Consider the following 20,613-nt stretch of genomic DNA (forward strand, 5'->3'; position numbering starts at 1 on the left):
ATTGATAAGTGCATATTAGCCCAAAAGCTCAAATTACCCAAGATACAATCCACAGACCACATGAAGCTTAAGAAGGACGACCTAAGTGCAAATTCTTCAGTCCTTCTCAAAAGGAGGAACAAAAGTATTCATAGGAGGGGATATGTAGAAAGTTTGGAGACTGAAGGAAAGGGCAATCAGAGCCTGCCCTACCTGGGAATCCAACCCATATACATACAGTCACCAAAACCAGACAATATTGCTGATGCCAAGAAATGTATGCTATCAGGAGCTTGATATAGCTGTCTCCAGAGGTACAGCCAGAGCATGTCAAATACAGAGGTGAATGCTAGCAGCAAACCACTGAACTGAGAACAGGGCTCCGATTCGAGGAATTAGAAAAAGGATTAAAGGTGCTGAAGGGGTTTGCAACCCAATAAGAACAACAATACCAACCAACCAGAGCTCCCAGGAACTAATACACTACCCAAAGACTATAGATGAAGAGCCCCATGGTTCCAGCTGCATATGTAGCAGAGGATGGCCTTGTTGGGCACCAATGGAAGAAGAAGCCCTTGGTCCTGCCAAGGCTTGACCTCCCAGTTCAGGGGAATGTCAGGGGCAGGGGGCAGCAGGAATGGGGAATGGTTGGGGAGGGGAAACACCCTTATAGAAGAAGGAGAGAGGGATGGGATAGGGGCTTATGGCCGGGAAACCGGAAAAGGGAATAACATTAGAAATGTAAGTAAAAAATATTCAATAAAAATAAAAGATGAGCAAACTCAGCACAAGGCCAGCTTGTTTGCTTTTAGATAATTTTTTCACATTTTTGAATGTGTGTGAATGTGTTTATATGTATGTGTTTGTGTTTGTGTGTTCTTGTGTGTGTTGGTGTATATGCCTGTGTTTGTGTGCATGTATACTCATGCATGTATACACACTCATGTTCCACATGGATGGAAATCAAGAATCAACATTTGGAAACTGGTTCTCTCTACCTAATGGATCTTGGTAATCAATCTCAGACCTCAAACTAGGTATCAAGTCTCCTAGCTTGCTGAAATATCTCACTGTCCCTAACCAACTGTTTCTTATAATTCAGTCCTGTACAAATATATTCATATTATCTATGAATGTTGTCATGCTCCAATAACAGCTAAATGGTTATAAAAGAGAACTGGTAAATCAATCAATCAATCAATCAATAAATAAATAAATAAATAAAATTCACTGACTGGTCCTTGAGAGAATGGTGGCCACTTTGTTAAGTGTACAGAACAGAAATGTGAACCCATAAATTATATGGATTATGGTAAATGAACTTAGCACAGTGCATAACATATATTTATCAAGCATTTCCTGTGTTTGATAATATTATAAGGGTTAGGTTCATGGTGGTGGGGAAAAAGCTTGTATTCACATGGAATTTTAATCCCAGCTGGTAGACAGATTAGCCAGAAGATGAGCAAAGAGAGGAAGTCTCAGGAAGTTTATGTCACCCCAATGCTTAAAGTGTGATTACAGCTTCGTTCAAAAGAATGAGAGTCAGTGGGATTCTCTCCCCCTTATAATCATTCCAAACAGAAACATGATTGACCTCAGTTCCTAGCCATAACATCTACTCAGAAAGGTCTATTTCATCATCACCTTTATCTTTAGCGTATGATATGCTGCTAGCACAGGCCTGACACAGAGAAAGTGCTAAATAAGTATTGAGTCAATGAAATAGAAAGGAGTCATTATTTTGTGCATTATTTGCGTTGACAGGACACTGCCCACTGCTCTTTGGTTCTGTCTACTTTTCACAGTCTAGATGAGAGGTAGTTTTGTTTTCTAAAATGACTTCCTCAGCCACTGCTCCTTGAGAACACAAATGAAGAAAAAGGAAAAGTCACAGTGACGTGTTGGAAGAAAACCGAACCTGCTCTAATGCGAGCCATTGGACTTGGGTAAGTGGCTAGCTACACATGACACTAACAAAATCCATAGTAACCATGACTGATGTAGATCATCACTCTCATAATGGCAAGAAGAATAATAAAATTGTTTGGGAAAGTTGTGTGATAATAATTTATGTAGAATATATTTGTGGAGAGGCAGGTTAAAGTCAGTGTTCATGGAATAGGAAACAGAATAATCCCTGAGGTGAGAGAAAATTTTGTAGAGCTGTGGAAGTTGCAGTATTGTATTTTATTAGAACAAAGCCTTGAAAGGCAGTGTTTAGAAAGAAAGTTAAGCCCAGAAACGAGACAGTCTATCACTATATGGAATGCAGGAGCCCTCCTGAAGGACTTTAGAAAAAGGAAGGTATGATTATCACTGCATTGTAGAATATGTATGTCCCTCAGTGTAGGAAATAAGTGGGAAAGGAGAAAGGAGCCCGACTTATGGAACAGTAACTACTTTATTCTAGGTGCTTATATTTATATTATCTTGATATACATTCACTATTGTTCTGAAAGCCAGGGAATCATAACTATCATGTCATTCATAAAGTGTATAAGAATCAAAAGAATTAAGTCATTTGTTCATAATCACCATGCTAAATATAACTGAGCTGAAATTCAAATTAGATATTTAAAAAGGTAAATGTATTCATTCTGGCTAATTCTTAGTGTTTCTTTCTTTCCACATGATAGAGTGAGAGAAGGACAAAAAGATAGTGGGTTGGTTAGAAAAGGAAGAGGAGAAAACTAGACAGAGACAACTACAAAAGCAAACTAGAAATATAGACATTGTACATCTGGAGAACTAGACAGAGACAACTACAAAAGCAAACTAGAAATATGGACATTGTACATCTGGAGAACTTCAGGCATGAAATTGTCAATGTTTATCTAGCAGAATATATGACTCAGGAATAATGGCGCAGTTGGCTATCAAAGTTCTAGGAAGCATTCAGTTCTTAATCAGCAGTTAATAGAAACTATAGAAATATCCAAACCGTACCTCAGAAAATGTAAGGAGTAGGTGGGTTTCCTTAAAGAGATTAATGCAGAGGCAATGAAGAAATGTAGAAAATGGTGTAAGAAAATGACCAAGAAGGTCAGCAAGTTATTATTATGATGGTTCAGTTAAAAAGTGATGAAGGTCTAATCCTGTTCAGCAGCACGGGACCCGAAAGGTTTTATGAGACCAAATTTGCAAGGTAGAGTGTGTAAGTGGAGAGATTAACCTCCGAGAACCAAGAGCACAGAGGGAAATGAAGTTGGAAAGGCCAAGAAGGTCCAGCTCAAGGAAGGTCTTGGAGGCTCTTGAATCTAAATTTAGAACAGGTATAAATGCAAATGGGAAAATGTGTTTTAGTGTAGATGGGGTTCAGGTTAGAGGATGAAATATGGAACCCTGATGTATCTGTTCAATCATTTGGTCTGGGACTGTTTACTTATAAACAGAAGATCATGTGATGGATAAGACTTTAGAGTCAATTCATCATCATTTGCTTATAGGTCCTTTCACTATCCATTATACATCTTGACAAGCTAAAGGTAGAGACCTAAACATAAATTCTCTACTTTGTGCCCAAGCTTTTTTGTAGTGTTATGTTTAAGGATTTAATTCCTGTTAAAATTTTGAATCAAATGGACTTCTAGTTTTAATCTTTCAGACCAAGACAAAGGGCATGCTATTGGTGTCATTAGAGATGGTGACTTAGTTTGCCTCTTAGAATTTTCAGGATACTTAATGGCTGATAAAAGGTGCTTTGGGAAAGAAGTTAGGATAATTAGATTGCTACTCTGAGTGAAAAGAAATCTACTTACTTGTTAAATTGTTTATCCCAAATGGACATATTACAAGCTCTATAAGGTTATCTTCTGTGGACAATGGATACTCAAGAGACAATTTATAAATATGCAGTTTCCTTAGTCTACTCTTCAGTGACTGGTTTATTGGTAAATGAAGTTCAGTCAAGCATTTTCAAGAGATGGAGCAGTAACACTTAAGTCATAAAATCTTTAATGGAGAAAGAAAACAGCTTATTTTGGTATATATTAAATCAATATATATGTATATAATTAGAAAGATTTGCCTCCTTTTGGAATGAACTGCATATATTTTCCTATTCTTTATACAGTTCTGAATATGAAAACTGAAATAATCATACACTATTTAAATGTATAATATGTTCATAGCTCTGAAAGTTAAATCCATATTGCATAAGTCTGGAGAAATAGACCCGATAGAATGAATTTATATGTGGTTTACAGGTTAGAGTCCTAATATTCTAACAATGGCTGTCTCCCAGTGAGCAGTCCAAGAAACTAGTAATTGCCCAGTGCATGAGACTGGATATCTCAGCTACTCTTAACTATATGCAGAAATCGTGAAAATGTAGGCTGTCATGCCAGGGGAGGAAGAACAAAGAGAAATCATTTCGTTCTTTCAAGTCCTTTATCCAGGCTGCCACCACAAGGGGAGGCCACGATTTAAGGTAGGTCTTCCCTGCTTCAAATGATTCAATGAAAAACAATCTCTGTGTGGTCTTAGTTAATTCCTGATGTAGTCAAGCTGACAACCAAGAATAGCTATCACATAAATGAATGGAGACTTATGCACAGAATTTAGAACAGAAGATTAATAAGTATTAGACATTTTATTTATGTTTATCCTCTGATCCTAACAATTAATTCCCACCTTGATTGTGAATATACAAGAAGTGTGTTTTACCTCATTTTTTATCCCAATAGCTTTATAAAATAAGTACTCTTATCTTGAATTTAACCATGCCCTCTGCATGAAGTTCAAAGTTTCACAGAGTATACCAGTGTTTGAGGTCAAACAAACTTGCATTTTTCTTTAAAATGAAGATAATTTCTACCACATAGGGTTGTTGCAAGGATTATGCATAAGACTTAGAAAACTCTCAGCATGGTTTCTAGCATATAATGAGTCCTTGTAAATTCAATGGATACATGCACTGTAAATAGAAGCATATTTCTTAAAATGTTAGCCATTTCCTGTTAGCATATGCAGGGTTCAATACAGATGTGCTCCAGGCAATGATAAAAACCAGTAAGGCACATTCATCCCCAAGGTGGCCTTCATGCCTTCCCTGCTCAGATGGAAATACAGAGATCATGTCTTCTAAGGTCCTTTAAATATGAGCTACAGTAAGGCAAAATCAAGCTAGATTTAAAGTAAATTATTAAATATATAAAGAGGCAGTGCCCCATAGCCAATACACTCCATCATTTCTTTCAATAATATGAACTTTTATTATTTTTCATTTTCAAATATTCCTGCAAGCTCATGTGTATATATCTAGCCTTAAAGGCTCACTTTGCAAATATGCATTTGTGTATATAAACATATATAAGCTTGTGGGAGCAATGTGCATATTACCATTCAAGGTGTGTGAGCAACTGGGAAACAGACGGTGAAGGAAGAAACGTACAGCTTTGTCCACCTTGTATGCCCAGTCCTTACTGTGGTGCCTAGAAGAAATGGTGCCTGGTAGGAGCTGAACAGAAAGTCATTAATGGTGCTTTCAGATATCCAGATATTTATGGTGTATCTATCTGCATATGATCATGAATATAATCAGGAAGTCTGTTTGTCATTCAAGATTTTTGTCACTTGATAAGAAAGAACGGGAGGTCTGTTACATCTATTTCAAAATGGTCTCATTTTACTTTTCTAGTAATGAGACTGAAATAACCATATTTGCTCTGACTAGGGCTCAGAAATAGGCAACACCCACAGGCAGCCACAGATTTTTCTTTATTAATCTTCTTGGAATTAAAAGTTAGAACAGTGGAAAAATCAGTATGAAATCTCCCAGAGATCAAGCATATTCTTAGCTCAGTGCAGATGCTGCTAACCTTAAAATGCATAAATGTGAGTGACAGCTAAGCAGGTTGCCGTCTAATTTGAGATCCATCTAAGTGTAAATAATCAGAATACATTAGCTGGAGGCATTTAGCAGAAGATTTCCTCAATATGTCCCCTTAAATATGACCTTTGAGGTAACAACAGAAATAAAAACAATAGTAGCAAAGTCTAGCTAGCATGCACTACATAGCAAACATCTGCTAGGATTTTCCATAGTCTATGTTATTTGTATTGTATAACAATCTTACAATAGATTTTATTTTTTATGATTCACAAACAGAGCCATTGAAACTGAGAGAAAAAATTATATAACTTTTCAAGGTCATGATATGAATATTGTACCTGGCAAGTATCTAGCTAGGTTTATATTGGTGAGTTGAAGAGAAATTATCTCCACCATCTTGAGATAGCCTTCTAGTTTAAGCATATTTGTTTCTGATTTTGTAGCCCCTTAGTTCAAGTAACCTTAATTTAAACATACCACCCACAGAAAAATGCAATGTATTTATGTAAGCTAAAATCTTAAGTGATAAAATTTATATCTTCATTTGAGAATGCAACATTGTGATCAGAAAATTGAAAACGTTTTATTCTGGACTGACTCAATCAAGCCCCACCCCTTGCTTTCTTTGGCCTTCCTGCCTATCTTCATATCTTCATATTCTACTACATCAATGTTTATCTCTTTTTATTTACATTTTAAATGTTATCCCTTTTCTTGGTTTCCTTTTCAGAAACCCCACCTCCTATCCCTTCACCCCTGCCTCCATGAGTGTGCTCCCCCACCCATCCACCCACTTCTTCCTGTCTCCCCTCCCTGGCATTTCCCTATACTTGGGCATGGAGCCTTCACAGAACCAAGGGCCTCTTCCCTCACTAATGCTCGACAAGGCCCACCCTCTGCTGTATATGCAGCTGGAGCCATGGGTCACTCCATGTGTATGTACTCTTTGGTTCCTGGTTTAGTCCCTGGCAGCTCTGAGGTGTCTGGTTGGTTGATACTGTTATTTTTCCTAAGGTGTTGCAAACCCCCTCAGTTACCTCAGTCCTTTCTCTAACTCCTCCATTGTGGACCCTGTCCTCAGTCCAATGGTTGCCTGTGGATTGCACAAAAGGAGACAACTGTTAATTGTTTTCAGAGAAGCTAGAGTGACGTTGTAAGTCTGAAATCTACAAAGGATGGCCTACTATGTGATTTAGAAAGGAAAATGGCAATTAGCCTGATCTGATGTCTTCCAGAATGGAGAAGAATGTGCCCTGGGAACTCTTGGACCATCTTTCAGGGGTGTTACAAATGTTTCAAATCCCATCACTTGGTTACTAAAGCCTGACCTGGCCTCAGTGTCATGAGAGTAAGCAACCTGTCCCCGACCCTCCCTGGCTGCAGCACTCAGGGCAAACCTGAGAAGCTTAGTAGAGCTGCCCACGACAGCAAAGGAGTGGGTGATCCAGCCTCAGGGGTATGAAAGCAAAGGAACTGACCCAGTCCCTCAGCCCCTCTCAGTCTGCAGCACTTGGGAGAGTGAGCCCTGAGCCTCTAGTGGGCGCTACAGTAGAGCTGGTTTTAGAGGTGTGGTGGCAGGTGAGCCAGCTCTGGGGGCATGAGATCAGCAAAGCTGACCCTGTCTCCTGCAGATGGTAGCATGAAGTCTCCTAGTTGGAGCAGTGCTGGAGAGTTCACCCTGGTGGTACAGATAAGAGAGAACCAGCATGCTAAGCAACTCAGCTCTCACTTAAGCCCAGATCCAAGACGTTGAAATGGATCACCCAAAATCTATATCTATAGATCTACATCATCTGTGAACTGTTGGAGAACATGAAAAGGCCAATTCTGCTGATCCAAAGTTGCAGTATCATCATGACACAGGGCTACAACAGGATAACCAGGAGTCCCTGTGAGGATCTAATATTGATGGTGTCACAGAAGTCAGAGACCTCAAACCAGACCAATGACCCATTGCAACAAATATTTGCAAGTAAAGATGTGTGAACACACAGCAGAGAGATCTTTGGAAAACTTTATGACATACTACAATTCCAGGATGAGATGTTTCCTATGCTTTGTTTTGTTTTAGTGTGTGTGTGTGTGTGTGTGTGTGTGTGTGTGTGTGTGTGTGTGCGCGCGCGCGCGCGCATGTACACGTGCATGCATTTTATTTGGGGGTAGAGGTTGCAGGCCAGAGGGAGGATATGAGGGGATGGAGAGATGAGTGGGACTGGGATGCATGATGCAAAATCACAAAGAATCAATTAAAATGTTTAAAAAAAGAAAAAGAAAAAAAATTCTTATGTATAGAGTAGGGCCTTCTTCAGCTAACCTCACAGTTGACTTCAAGGACAGAGAGTGGAAGTTAGAACCTAATTCCCTGCTTCACTTCTTATTGCCACTTATTACTTGTCAAGCCCAGTTACTTAACACCTCTTTGTTAATTCCTTTGTCTAATGAGCAAATTTACTTAACATCGCAATATCCAAACAATTTGTTTTAAATAAAGATACTCTATAGGAAAAGACTATGTTGTTAATTATGCTAAGACAATAGATAAAACATAGCATTAATCCTGATAAACTAAAATTAACAGTCCTCTAACACCAATGCCCAGTTTCTGACATTATTTATTAAGAATACGCAAAGATGATCTAATAGGCAGCAGCTGCTTCCTCAGGGTTTTCTATATAGAAAGGGAGAGCGCTAGCTTCAGTTTGATTTTCAGGGACTCAAAGGAGCTAGGGAAAAAATATTTACATCCTATTGTGTAAGGATTTCTCTCTTTCTGTTTCTCATCTTGAAACCCTTCCACATACTATTTCTCACTCCCTTTCAAATTCATAGCTTCTTTTCTTCATTAATTGTTATCATATGCATAGATATAGATGTAGATATGATATAGATGATATAGATATAGATGTAGATATGATACAGATGATATAGATGTAGATATAGATATAGATATAGCTTCCTAATAAAACCTGCTTAATCTGTATAGTGTTACTAGTATGAATGTTTTGGTGGCTGACCATTTGGCAATTGGTGTGCTTTTCCCTGAAGGCTACTTCTCTCATTCTCAGCATCCCTTGATTGCCTATAGATTTTTGTTTCGAATCGAGGCCTCATAGACTTTTCCCCAGCCACTTTGTTATTTCTGTTGGTATCATACTTTTTAAACTCATGTTTAGGCAGCCATGTCGGTGAGACTTCATGTGTGTAGCATTTCACATTAGTAGAGAGAAGTCAGATCCAAAGCATTCCTAGCCTGGGAAAGCCACAAATGGGATGCTTTAACAAGTAGACCTCCTGTGATTACTTTGAGGAGAGAGTCCTATCTTGTCCTGATTGGGAGCAAAGATCAGGGCAGGGGAAGTGGATGCCAAGTCATTGCATGGATCTTGCATCGATTGCATCACTGCATTGAATCTTGGCCACTTGTGGTCATCTGCTACCCAGATTGTGTTGCTAGATTACATGTAGTCTTGTCCACTTGAATATCTAGTTTCTTAAATTGAATTACTTACTTAATATGACTTTGAGTGGGATTTTCAGACCCTTTATAAGTTATCGAAAATCATTTTGAATATAATTCTGTATTTGTAATAAGTAACTTTAAATTTTTCCCTTTATAAATAATTATGTTGTTTTGTATCTCACATGTCTTTCATATATATATATATGCATATATATATACATACATATATATATAATTTATCTATATATTAGATTGATTGCTAATTAGGCAAATGTTTTTAAGTAATTTGAAGCATTGCCACTAATAACTTTGTTACTCTCATTTCCTGTCTGCTCATAATTAAGCACCCCAGGCTACCATTAGGAAAAATGGTTGATAGGTTTGAGGAAAAGGTAGCATTTGCAGATCACATTTTCTTTTGATTTCTGTGTGTATTTTAGCAGCTGAAGAGGAATGAGCACAATGACAAATATTAATTATGATCATAGTCTAGTTTTAAACTATAATTACTTAGACACAAACAAAATGCACATGAAATCTGTATAAAGGGTCTTGATTTTAAAAATGAATAGTAGGGGCTGGAGAAAGTTTTACAAAGGGTCCCTAAAATTCTAAATTTTAAGTCAGTAATTCCCTTCAAGAGCCTCAATGTTTAAATTTACAATAGTTACAGGCACCTGCTGCCAAGCCTGTGTTCAATCTAAAACCCACACGGTAGAAGGAATGACCTGACTTCCAGAAGCAGAGCTTGACTCTCGAATGTCCCTTTCATACACACAAATAAAAATAGATAAATAAATACATACATAAATTCATTAAAACATTTAAACACACAAGTAGCTTGTATTTCATTCATGTGTATTGATATCTAGGAAGTTTATACTAGACATTGTTTAGATATGATAGCAAAATGAGGTGATATCTCACAAGAAGGTCATGGCAGGGGACAAACTGTGGCTTCACTACTTCGTAAGAGATATTTTACTTTTCTGTATCTCAGTAACTGCTGGTATAACATATTGTTTACAATACACCATCACAGAGCTATGAAGGAAAACATGATGTTTAAATGCTTTTTCTGGGAGATGAACACAGAACTGGAACTCAGAAGAACTAACAAGATGCTAGTCCAGTTCAGTAACTTTAACTACTCTTTTTGGCCACAAATGACTCATGTAGAAAGCAAAGGCATTCTGTCAGATGCTCTTGAAAGCATGTATTCCTTTAAGTTTCTGTTTTTCATGAAGAAGCAGCTTAGGGCATCATCATACACTGAACTTGTTTTGGGGCTGCAATCATCACTGTCATCTAAGCTGGCCTCAAACATGAAATCCTGCCTTAGCCTCCAGAGTGCGTGCAGTAGGTATGTGGCATCTTGCCACACATTGAACTTTTAAAGCACCTATTAAATATATCAGAATTGTTAGGCCTCAAAGAAACCCAGGACAAATGGCTCACTGAGGTGCCATTTAACATAACCAAGCTGGTTAGTTTAGCCTTCTTAGCACCAGTCACTTGTATGGAGTCCTGGCTCCTTTCTGACTACCTCCAACCTTAAACCTCTCCTGCCAGTGAGCTTTGTTTCCCTTTCCCCAGCTCCTCTTTCCTATTAACCTCAGTTGTTTTGGCTGTATGCTTCCTTGGTCTTTGGATTCCTTTCCTCTTCTATTCCTGTCTCACTTCCCAGACCCCACCCCTTCTCTGACTTCTTATGGTCTGGTCTACTCTGCTTGCCATGTTCAGTCTGGACTCTTCCAAACGCCTTTGTCTGTACTTTCCCTCATATCTACCATCATTCTCTTCAGCCATACCCAGGAGTAGTCATGTCCTAATTTTCATTTAAAAATATGATGGGTTTTCTAGTATTCTAACCTAACTTTACATACAGACCATGGTTTTTCATTCTCAGCATCACTGGCATTTTGGGCAGAATAATTACTTGTCATGGGAAGCTCTTTTGAGTATCAAAGGAAGTTTGGAAACATTTCTGAGCTCTACCCATTCCCTGCCAATGTCAAACCCTCCCCCAAATTTTGTTAGTTAAAAAATAAATGTTTGTAGACATTCCAAGTGTTTCCTGAGGAGCAGGAGGAATCATCAGTGTTTCAGAACAATATAGTCTGTTTCTTACAAAGAAAAGATGCTATATTAAAAGGGGATATGGCTTTTTCTGGTTTATGCCTCTTAAAGATGATATTTAAAAGTATATGTCAAAAGTGTCTTTGAAGGGATCAAGAATACATCTGAGGTAAACATTTTGGTGCCTTCTTCAGCAAGCTTCTGGAGAAAAGAGAAAACATAAGGATACACATGATGGTCACAGATATAGGGGGAGGTCACAAATTCTAGAAATATTTGAAAAAAATGACTCAATAAGTCACCCATTGTTTGTGTCTTAGATATTGTTCTATTGCTGTGAGGAGATGCTATGACCAAAGCAGCTTATTTTTAAAAAAGCTCTTAATTAGTGTCTTGCTCACAATTTCAGAAATGCTGTCTGGAATGCGATGGAGAAATGGATACTGGCTGCATGGCATGTCAACTGCCATGCCCACAGCAGTAGCTTGTGTGTTGGGGTTGAGGTATGAGGTAAGCTAGCTAGAGTGCTAAGGAGTTAGTCAGAGGTAAAGAGATCAAGGTGTTGGCTTTTAAAATAGGTTGGTGTGAAGGGATGCTAAAGTCCAAGAGGATGACAGGAAGTGGTGGTGCAGTTTGTACTCTAATCATTTTAGTGATGCGTATGAATGCTGATGGTGTGAAACCAGATCATTTTTGATGATTTGCTCTGATTTTGTTGGGTTTTGTATGTTTTTTTTTAATTTTGGAGAAACCTCAACAAGTACACAGATATGTCTCAAACAGAAATAATACGTAGGTATGCTAGTCTTCCTAATGGTAGGGGCATTGGCCCCTCAGAGGGTTTTTAGAGTGAGTGATGTCTTTGTAACAAAAGGTCAGGAAGTTTGGGAAAAGAGTTTCCTATTCTTGGTTTTAATTTATTTGATGATAGACGTCGAGAACTTTTTTCCCACCATGAAGTAGAGGGCAGACATTTGCTAAGCCGAATGAGCAGAGAGGAAGCTCTGAAGCATGAGTCTGTGGAGAGGAATTGAAATTACCATTGGAAAAGTATAAAGGGCATTGTTCAAAGACTCCCATAAAATTTTCAGGCACTATTTGAGCCTAGCTAACAAAAGTTAAATTTTTCACCTCTTTATTTGAAGGGAAGCTACTTAACAATCTATTAGTTTGTGAAATAATTCAAAAGATACTCTTTTCACCAAGCGAACTGTTTTTCAGTTGAAACCTGTTCTCTGTTGTTGATAGTTTATTGTAAGGTCAAGGGCATGAATATGGGGCACAAGAAGCAATGGGTGACCAGTGCAGACCGTGCATCGGTAAATACTGAGTACAGAAGGAGAGACAATGCATGTTACAGGTATTTAAGAAGTCTGGAACACTGCTATGAGGGAAGACCTCAGAAAAATGAGCTTTGATCTGGTCTTTAAGGAATGTTCAGGTTTTGACTCAGAACTTCTCTGAAGCTTCCTCTACTCTCTTTTAGGTAAAGTGTATCTATTCCACTGTCCTTCAGCACCTACACCTCAAGGTAAAGGTCAGGATCCTTAGATAGGTCTTCTTACAGACAGAATAGGCTCTGAAGAAATACATGGAAATTCATAGGGCAGAATGGGATCTCGAATAATTATGATACAGAATATAAAGGGATTTTTGGTTCTTGTGCCTACATTTGCTCCCAGGTGTATCTGTAAGTGTTTCTATCAGGACAAGCGCTAGCCCCTTTGAGATTCTTGAGTGGTTTTTGTTAAATTGTGAGGGCATGTTTTAGTTATAGCAGCACTGTGAGGAGGTATTGCTGGAAGTTAGGACTTGGAACAGGGAGAAAGTCTTTGTGAGAGAATACTTGTTATAGAGTGAACACTCATCATCTCCTTTCCAATATCTGGACAGCTCTTTGTATTAGAAATTTGAAAACAATTACAGAGCTGGAAATCCAATCCTCTCTAACGTACTTTGCCCATAGCTAGCCTTACACAGACTTGATGTGCACCAAATTTTAAAAACATACATTTTTGGGTTAAATGATATTTTACTGCCATATAAACTTTGCTTAATATTGACCAAGAGTTTACTCTAATTAAAAATATTATGTGATTTATCACAGGGCCACTTATGATATCTGTTGGGATGGAAATTGTGGCTTGCATCCAGACAAACCACACCAGGCCAACATGGTCTCACGTGGAGGGGGTTTAGTGGGATGGCAGAGGTAGGAGGGGGGAGGGGTGGTAAGAGAGGGAGAAGAGAGAGAGAGAAAAGAGGAAAAGGGGCAGGAAATGTCTGCCTTTTATTTGAAATGTGACATAACTGCTCCCAGACAAAGGTGGGAGCTGAGCCAAAGGTATGATGAGAATGTATGGCTGTTGCCATGACAACAGATGCATAGGTGACATCACTCCTGGAGGCAAAAGCAGTTCCTGATGTCAACAACATCTGAGAAGCTAGTTTATTTCACATGACCATGTTGTTTGCATATGCAGATGTAAAGCAGCAATTGAGTCATCTTTTGGCATTTCCATCAATACCAGCTAAATTTCAGCGTCTACTCATTCTTCCTTTACATTATTTTAATTTGAAATTCTTTGTCAAAACGGGTCTTTATAGCCACTATTTTATTGTAGTTATGAATGGGACTTTAAAAATATTTATGTTTATAAGTAGAGACATATCTGAAATATCTTTGAATCACATTTTACATACCAAGTTTTCTGAGAAATGTTCTCTGAGCTTGAGAATTAGAAAAATTGAGTATTGGAATAAGCCCATCAATTCCGTTTACATCTAAAACTTCTAGCCAAGCACTGTACCAGTTTTCTACACTAGACATAGAGAGTCATTATACTTCAATGTTAGTATGAAGCATCTCCATGTTTGTGTCAAGAATCAAGTTTTGAAGTAAGGCAGGAATACCCTAGCAAGCCCAGTACTGTGCATAGCAGACAGTTCCTTACTGTGTAGTCTTCATAATATGTTAAATAATCAAAGCCTGTAAGTAATATAAAAACACTAACACAAATATAGATATATTTTCAGCTTACATTTAACATTTATATGGATTTTTTAAAGATAAGCAGACATCAAAGAGATTCCACTTCCCCTTGATACATTAATGTATTTGTAATACATTTCTTTTCCACTATTAGGGATGCCTTACCAAAAACTTATAATATGCTTTGATGTGCTTTGTAGCCTGTAAATTAGTTATTCTTATTATCTCAGAAAATTTCCAAAGAAGGTTCAAGAAATTCCAGTGGCAGTGAGCCAGTTCTGTGTGTGTGTAAGAGAACTAAACTTCTTGAAATCCCTTAAAAACCTGCTTAGAATAAATGCTGGATCATCCCACAGCTTGCAGTGTTCTGGGGATACAGAATCTTGTTAGAGTATGAAGGCAGTGTCTTATTTACCTCCTTCTCTCTGCAGCCTCTTTTGCACTACAAAATACCTGTGATTAGAATGACTATGCTCCAGGTAGGAAGGGAGGAAGTTTGCAAGCTTCATTATTTTCACTCTTGAAACATTATTGTGGGGTTGGTTTGTACTCTTTATTTGGCCAAGGAATACTCTGTATCAGAGAAGGGTTATGTAACCAGCACAAGGTCACACAGTTGGGAAATGACAGAAATGGATTTAAACCCAGGTTTGTTTTGTTTCCTTTATGTGCCTGGAAGCCCAAGGCCTAATTTCATGACAAGGAAGTGCTCTGTCTACAGCACTCAACTCCTTACTCAAAAGGGTTGAGCTTCCACTCAGACTCATTTATTTAATTGGTACCAGGAATCAGTCAATGACATAACATGGTATAGAGCTCAAATTTTAATGAGTATTAGTGAAGTTTCATAAAAATTGATTATACATTGCCCTTCACAAAAGCATTTATATAGAATATTTTGCTGTTAGAACATGAGTATCATGTAGCTATGACAGATCCTGTATCTTACAAACCTCAGATGTTTACTACCCATTGTTTTATTGAATGGCTTTGCTGATGAACCCTGATCTAAGGCAGTAGTATTAACTTTAGCCAAATAGGAAAGTTTTTAAGATACTGAAACCTAGGTCCTTCCACAGAAATTTTAATCTATTAGTTTTGGATTAGACCCAGTGGTTATTTACCATTCATATTACCTGATCAGGTTTATCTTAAAACAAAACAAAACAAAACAAAACAAAACAAAAAGTCCAACTTACAAAGGTATTCTAACTACATGTAAAACAGAATTTGGGAGCCCATCATCCTAATTTTACAGATAAGAAAAATGATGTCAATCAATATGAATTGCTTACAATTATTAATAGTGCCGGTGCTGTTTTATTTTTAACAAATCCTACTCTCACATTGCTTTATCTTTTCTTTCTTTTACAAATCTATGTTATTTTTGAGTCATTTTAGTTTTAACTGGATGTGTGTGTGTGTGTGTGTGTGTGTGTGTGTGTGTGTGTCTGTGGGTCAGTGTGTGCATGCATGCTCACATATGTATACAGGTGTCCACAGAGGTCAGAAGAGGTCATCAGATCCCTTTAAGTTGAAGTTACAGTGGGTCATCAACTCCTCTACCTGCAATGTTGGTCCTGGGAACCAAACTCAGGTCCCTTTCAAGAAAAGCAAAAACTCTGAAATACCGAGCTATCTCTCCAGCTCCTAGGTTATACTTCAAAGAATTGTTAAAGTTTCAAACCAGGGTCTAGAGAGATGACTCAGTTGGTAAAGGGCTTACAGTGGAAGCATACGGATTTAAGCTCAGATCATCAGTACCCAGAGGGGAAAAAAAGCCCAAGAATGACAGTGTTGCTTATAAGTGTCCTCTGAGGTTAGCCAGCCTACCCAAATTGTAGAGTACCAGACTCTTTGAGAGAACACACCTCAAAAGAATAGGGTGCAGAAAGTTTGAGGAATGTGCCTGGCATTGACATCTGACCTTTACATACATGCATATGCACAGGTATGGGTGTCTTTCCATCTATATGCTGGCCACCATGTAAACATGTATACTCAATACCACCTACATACACCTGGGTTGAATTCTTTTTGTTTTTTTTACATATCTTTCATTAGTTCTTTAAGCTTTAATCAATGTGTTTAGATCATATTCTTAGAGATTAAACCATTACATCAAAAGGAATCTACAATTAAAAAACATTTTCTAATTTTTAGACTTTTTCCTAAATAAGAGTTGGAACATTTTTAATATATTTGTAGTCACTTTTGAATTATTACTTTTTGTCTAAAATTTACTTTATTTTTCTTAGTGATTTATGAAGAAAGGTCCTTTAAGGAAATTCCAATCAATTATGAAGCAGATATTTATCTAATTTTTTATTTACTATTGTATATTCTTTATCAAGGCAGTTTATATTTTTTCATAGTCATAATTATCTTTCCAGATATAATGTTGGTCCCTTCGTCAATATTATATAAAACCAAAACTATGTTTTCTTTTAATCTGATTCCAGTTTTGGTTTTATACCTAGCCCATTGATTCAACTAGGTTTATGCTGGCATGATTCATCTTTAATATTCTCAACCACAATATGATCTACACATTATTCTGTTATTCAAATGGCAAAGTTTGACAAAGATATTTTTTAAGATTACTTATTTGTAGTATTGAAACGTAGATTTACTCCACTTCCTCCAAAACTCTGTAGCCAGTTAGAATTTTCTTTTACAATAGTAAATGTTGTTCTTCCTGTGGGTTACCTACCACAGTGTAGTTTTTGACTAAGAATAGAGAACACGTTTTAAAATCCTACTTACTTACTGTGTGCAGGTGAGGTGGGGTATGGGAGGCAAACACATTTACCCGTTGAGACATCTTAGGAGTCCATTAATAAAGGACCTTTCTATTGGACCCTGTGATTCAAGTTAATGATTTATTTTCCTATGAGGAAAAAAGTGAAGATGGCCATTATCCTTGTATTCTTACAGCAGATCCACAGCTATAGCCCAATTCTGCACTGGGATTCTTTGAGATAGGTAAGCCTACTTAAGAGTTTTAGATAGGTCTTCAAGACCACAGTCTTCCTTTGGAATGTACACACTTCAAATATGTGGCTGAAACTCTAAGTTCTTCCAACTTCATTTTCATCTATTTCCTACTAGTGAGCATCTCTGAGATTGTGACACTACGTTTCTCTTCCTATATTTGGGTACCAAACAGACTGGAGACCACCAAAATACCAATAAAAACATATAAGGTGCCAATTACTCTAATTCCTAGTGAAAAATTTACTTCACAGTACATTTGTCGATTGATTCCTTTTCCTGAGAATCTTCTGAACCCTAGTGGAGATAGGCAGTTTTAAATCCTCCTCCTGTTTACCACAGCTTCCGGTGTTTGTATTCATTTACTGGGAAGAACTGCAGGAGAGGTAACCTGCTATGACCTCTGGAGAGGGAAGCATTATGAACTGAAATGACAGGCTCTGCTTTGAAGCCATTAATAAAAGTTGGGGAGTGATAGGACCTGGGCAGCCATTTTTTCAACTGCCCTGGAAGTCACAGTTATGTTACAAGCACTTACAGTTTGTAATTACCTAGTCTACTATGACAGACAGAGCTGGGAATCAAATTAAGTGGCTCCCTTCTCTTTCATTGCTAAACAGTCTCCAGCTTAAGCTAAGATTGCTTTTTCTTCTTCCTAAAAAAGCCACAAACAATGACAGCCCAAAATAGCTATTTAGTCAGAAGTGACGACACATTCTGAACACTTATCATTAAGAGGGAAATAGAAAACCTAACTCTTTAATTGCTCTCTCTGAATTACCTTCTCCCCTCTGAAACATCCTCACCTCACTGCCCAGGAGAGATGCCCAGAGACACCGCCAGAGCCTCAGTATTGCTGCAGGCTCCAAAGGGGAGGTGGCTTATGCAAAACACGTTTAAGAAAAACCCTAAAAGTCACTGCAGCTTTTTTCCCTGTGAGTGATGCGGTTCTTCCCTGTTGCTGTGGCAAAGACATCACCAATCTTTTTCCTCCCACTATTTTTACTGCAGTGAGAACTGTTCATGTCTGCTCGCATTTCGCCAGATAGCTTTAGAATTCTAGCTGAGCATTAGGGCTTCCTGAAGCTGGAAAAAGAGTTTAGAACCCTGCCTTGGCTGAATAAAAAGCCAATTAATTTGCAGTATCTCTTGCCTGTCAAGGATAGCAACAGACAGGAAGAACTGAAAATGTTTGTTAATTAAAAATCCCCCCTCCTCATGGATTCATGGCAGTCTCTCTCTCTCTCTCTCTCTCTCTCTCTCTCTCTCTCTCTCTCTCTCTCTCTCTCTCTCTCTCTTTCTGCTGAACCAGCTGAACATTTTATATCATTTCACATCCTGCTGCTGCACTGTGTTTGAGTTGTCCCCCTGTTTTGTTCCAATCCCATCCTGCACCGCTGATGGGATTGTTTGTCAACAAAGCACAGCATTGGAGAATTTGGATGCATGGTTTTATTAGAGAGCCTAAGAACTTTAAATATCCCTGGAAGACAGACCTGATGGGATTCCAGGACAGGGCAGTAAGTGGTGGTACTTCCTTGCCCTGGAACTGGAGAGCACCCCTGGTGGACCGAGCTTAGGTTTGAGGGGACTCTATGAGACAGTGAACCTTTTGGTCCTGCTCTGTGCCACCCAGAGAAATGGAAGAGTGAGGCACGTTTGCAGTGGTTTGTAGTATTTGCCAAACAGGGCACTGCATCAGAAAAGCTTGGAATGTAGTGCAGAGCTGTTAGGCTACAAAGGGAAAAGGGTTCCCTCTTCATCTACAGTCTGCCAGATGCAATCCCATGGTAAAGTATCTAATAGGACAACACTCGGGCTCTCCAGAAATATAAGTAATTCATTGGTTAAATTTCAATTCTTCACCTTTCCCTCCCTCCTTCCTGGGTGAGCTCATTCCCCCCTCCTTTTTTTTTCCTCCAGTGATTTAAAATGCTAGAAGGAAAAGCAACTGAGGTTCTAACTTTCGGATGCTGAATCCTCGGCTAATTGAAATTACTGGGCATAATGCTATATATAGCCAATGAAGAGATTCTGAGCTCTCACTCAGTGCCTTCAAGACATGTCGTTTTGTAGTCAGAGGAAACAGGGATCAATGCATTTTCAAACTGACAGAGGGAACGGATGCTCCTTAGCAGCACATGCCCAGGATCGTGTGTGTGGGGCTTGCGCTGTGCTGAGAAGCTGATCACCGGCCCATATGCCCCTTATTTACTGCAATGTTCTTTGCATGTTATTGTGCACTCCGGACTAACGTGAAGGTAAGAGGAAGCGAGACGGCAACTGGGCATGATGTACATGTTAAACCAGCTGCAAAAAAATGTCTACCTTGTGTAGCGCCAGGACTTTTCGGATGGCCGGCTGAGCAGGCAGATTATTACAGGTGGTTGTGAAGGCTTTTGTTTTATTGTTGCCTTGCAGCCTCTCTGGGGGAGCGTGTAGTCGGAACGCTGTTGTGAAGTGACCTTCAGGTTTAACTGTTTGTAATTCAGGTTCATGCTCACACTTGGAGGGTGGAGAGGGGGGAGGAAAAAAATGAGGATTATTTCCGCAGGCCAGCACCAAGAAACCAAGAGGAGGTAACAAGCTATGGATCACGCTGTAAATTAGAATTTAGTCTTTGCGTTTGAAAGTGCTGTAAACTGTCCGTGTTCCTGCAGCTTCATTGTTCTAGGAGCTCCCGGGGTTTGAATGTGGAGGCTGGAGTAGAATTAGGATGTGATCGGCGGGGTACCCTAGCATCCTGTGTGTTGAAAAGAGGATGATGAGCATCAGGAATTCGGTAGTATTCATCACACAGCTTCTCAGCTCAGGGTGGGCTGCCGGGTTAGGCTGCCTGGTGCCGCTACCTGGATGCTGTCACCTCGCTGACATTCACTTGCTGGAGCTAATGAGGCTCCAAAGTTGAGCTCAAGTTTGGAAGATTTACCCCTTGTCATAAGCCAGGACTTTATTATTTGAAAGGTTTATCTGACGCTATTCATTCAGTACTGAGACTGAGAGAGAGCAGCTGTGGAATTCCACTTGCATAATTTAAGTGAATTTGCATCCCCCCCCCACTCCCCGAGTTTGTATTTCTAATTGAAGCAGGTCCAAAAAAAAGTGATTGTCTTTCAGAAAGAAAAAAATATAGAGAGAGATAGTTTAAACCCTAAAATAGGATTTTTGAAAAAAATTAAAAGTCAATGTAAAGTGTTTCCTTTTTTATTTCAGTAGAGGAAGTGTTTTATGTGTCTGAGTGCTAAAGTTTCATTTTGTGTGTTTACAAGTTTT

General features: G+C 38.6%; 1 protein-coding gene across 11 annotated transcripts in view; it reads left to right on the top strand.

The window, feature by feature from the left end:
• Nucleotides 1-20,613, top strand: part of Dlg2 (discs large MAGUK scaffold protein 2) — a 2,073,609-nt gene that overhangs the window by 662,223 nt on the left and 1,390,773 nt on the right. For 2 of the 11 annotated variants that reach the window (NM_022282.3, NM_001444080.1), the window contains 1 exon segment: nt 19,293-19,601. In NM_022282.3, coding sequence (NP_071618.2) covers nt 19,560-19,601 — 42 coding nt within the window. In that variant the 5' untranslated portion in view covers nt 19,293-19,559. 11 annotated transcript variants of the gene reach the window in all.

The sequence above is a fragment of the Rattus norvegicus genome, chromosome 1 (assembly GCF_021556685.1).
Source record: "Rattus norvegicus strain SHRSP/BbbUtx chromosome 1, alternate assembly SHRSP_T2T, whole genome shotgun sequence".
Lineage (NCBI taxonomy): Eukaryota > Metazoa > Chordata > Mammalia > Rodentia > Muridae > Rattus > Rattus norvegicus.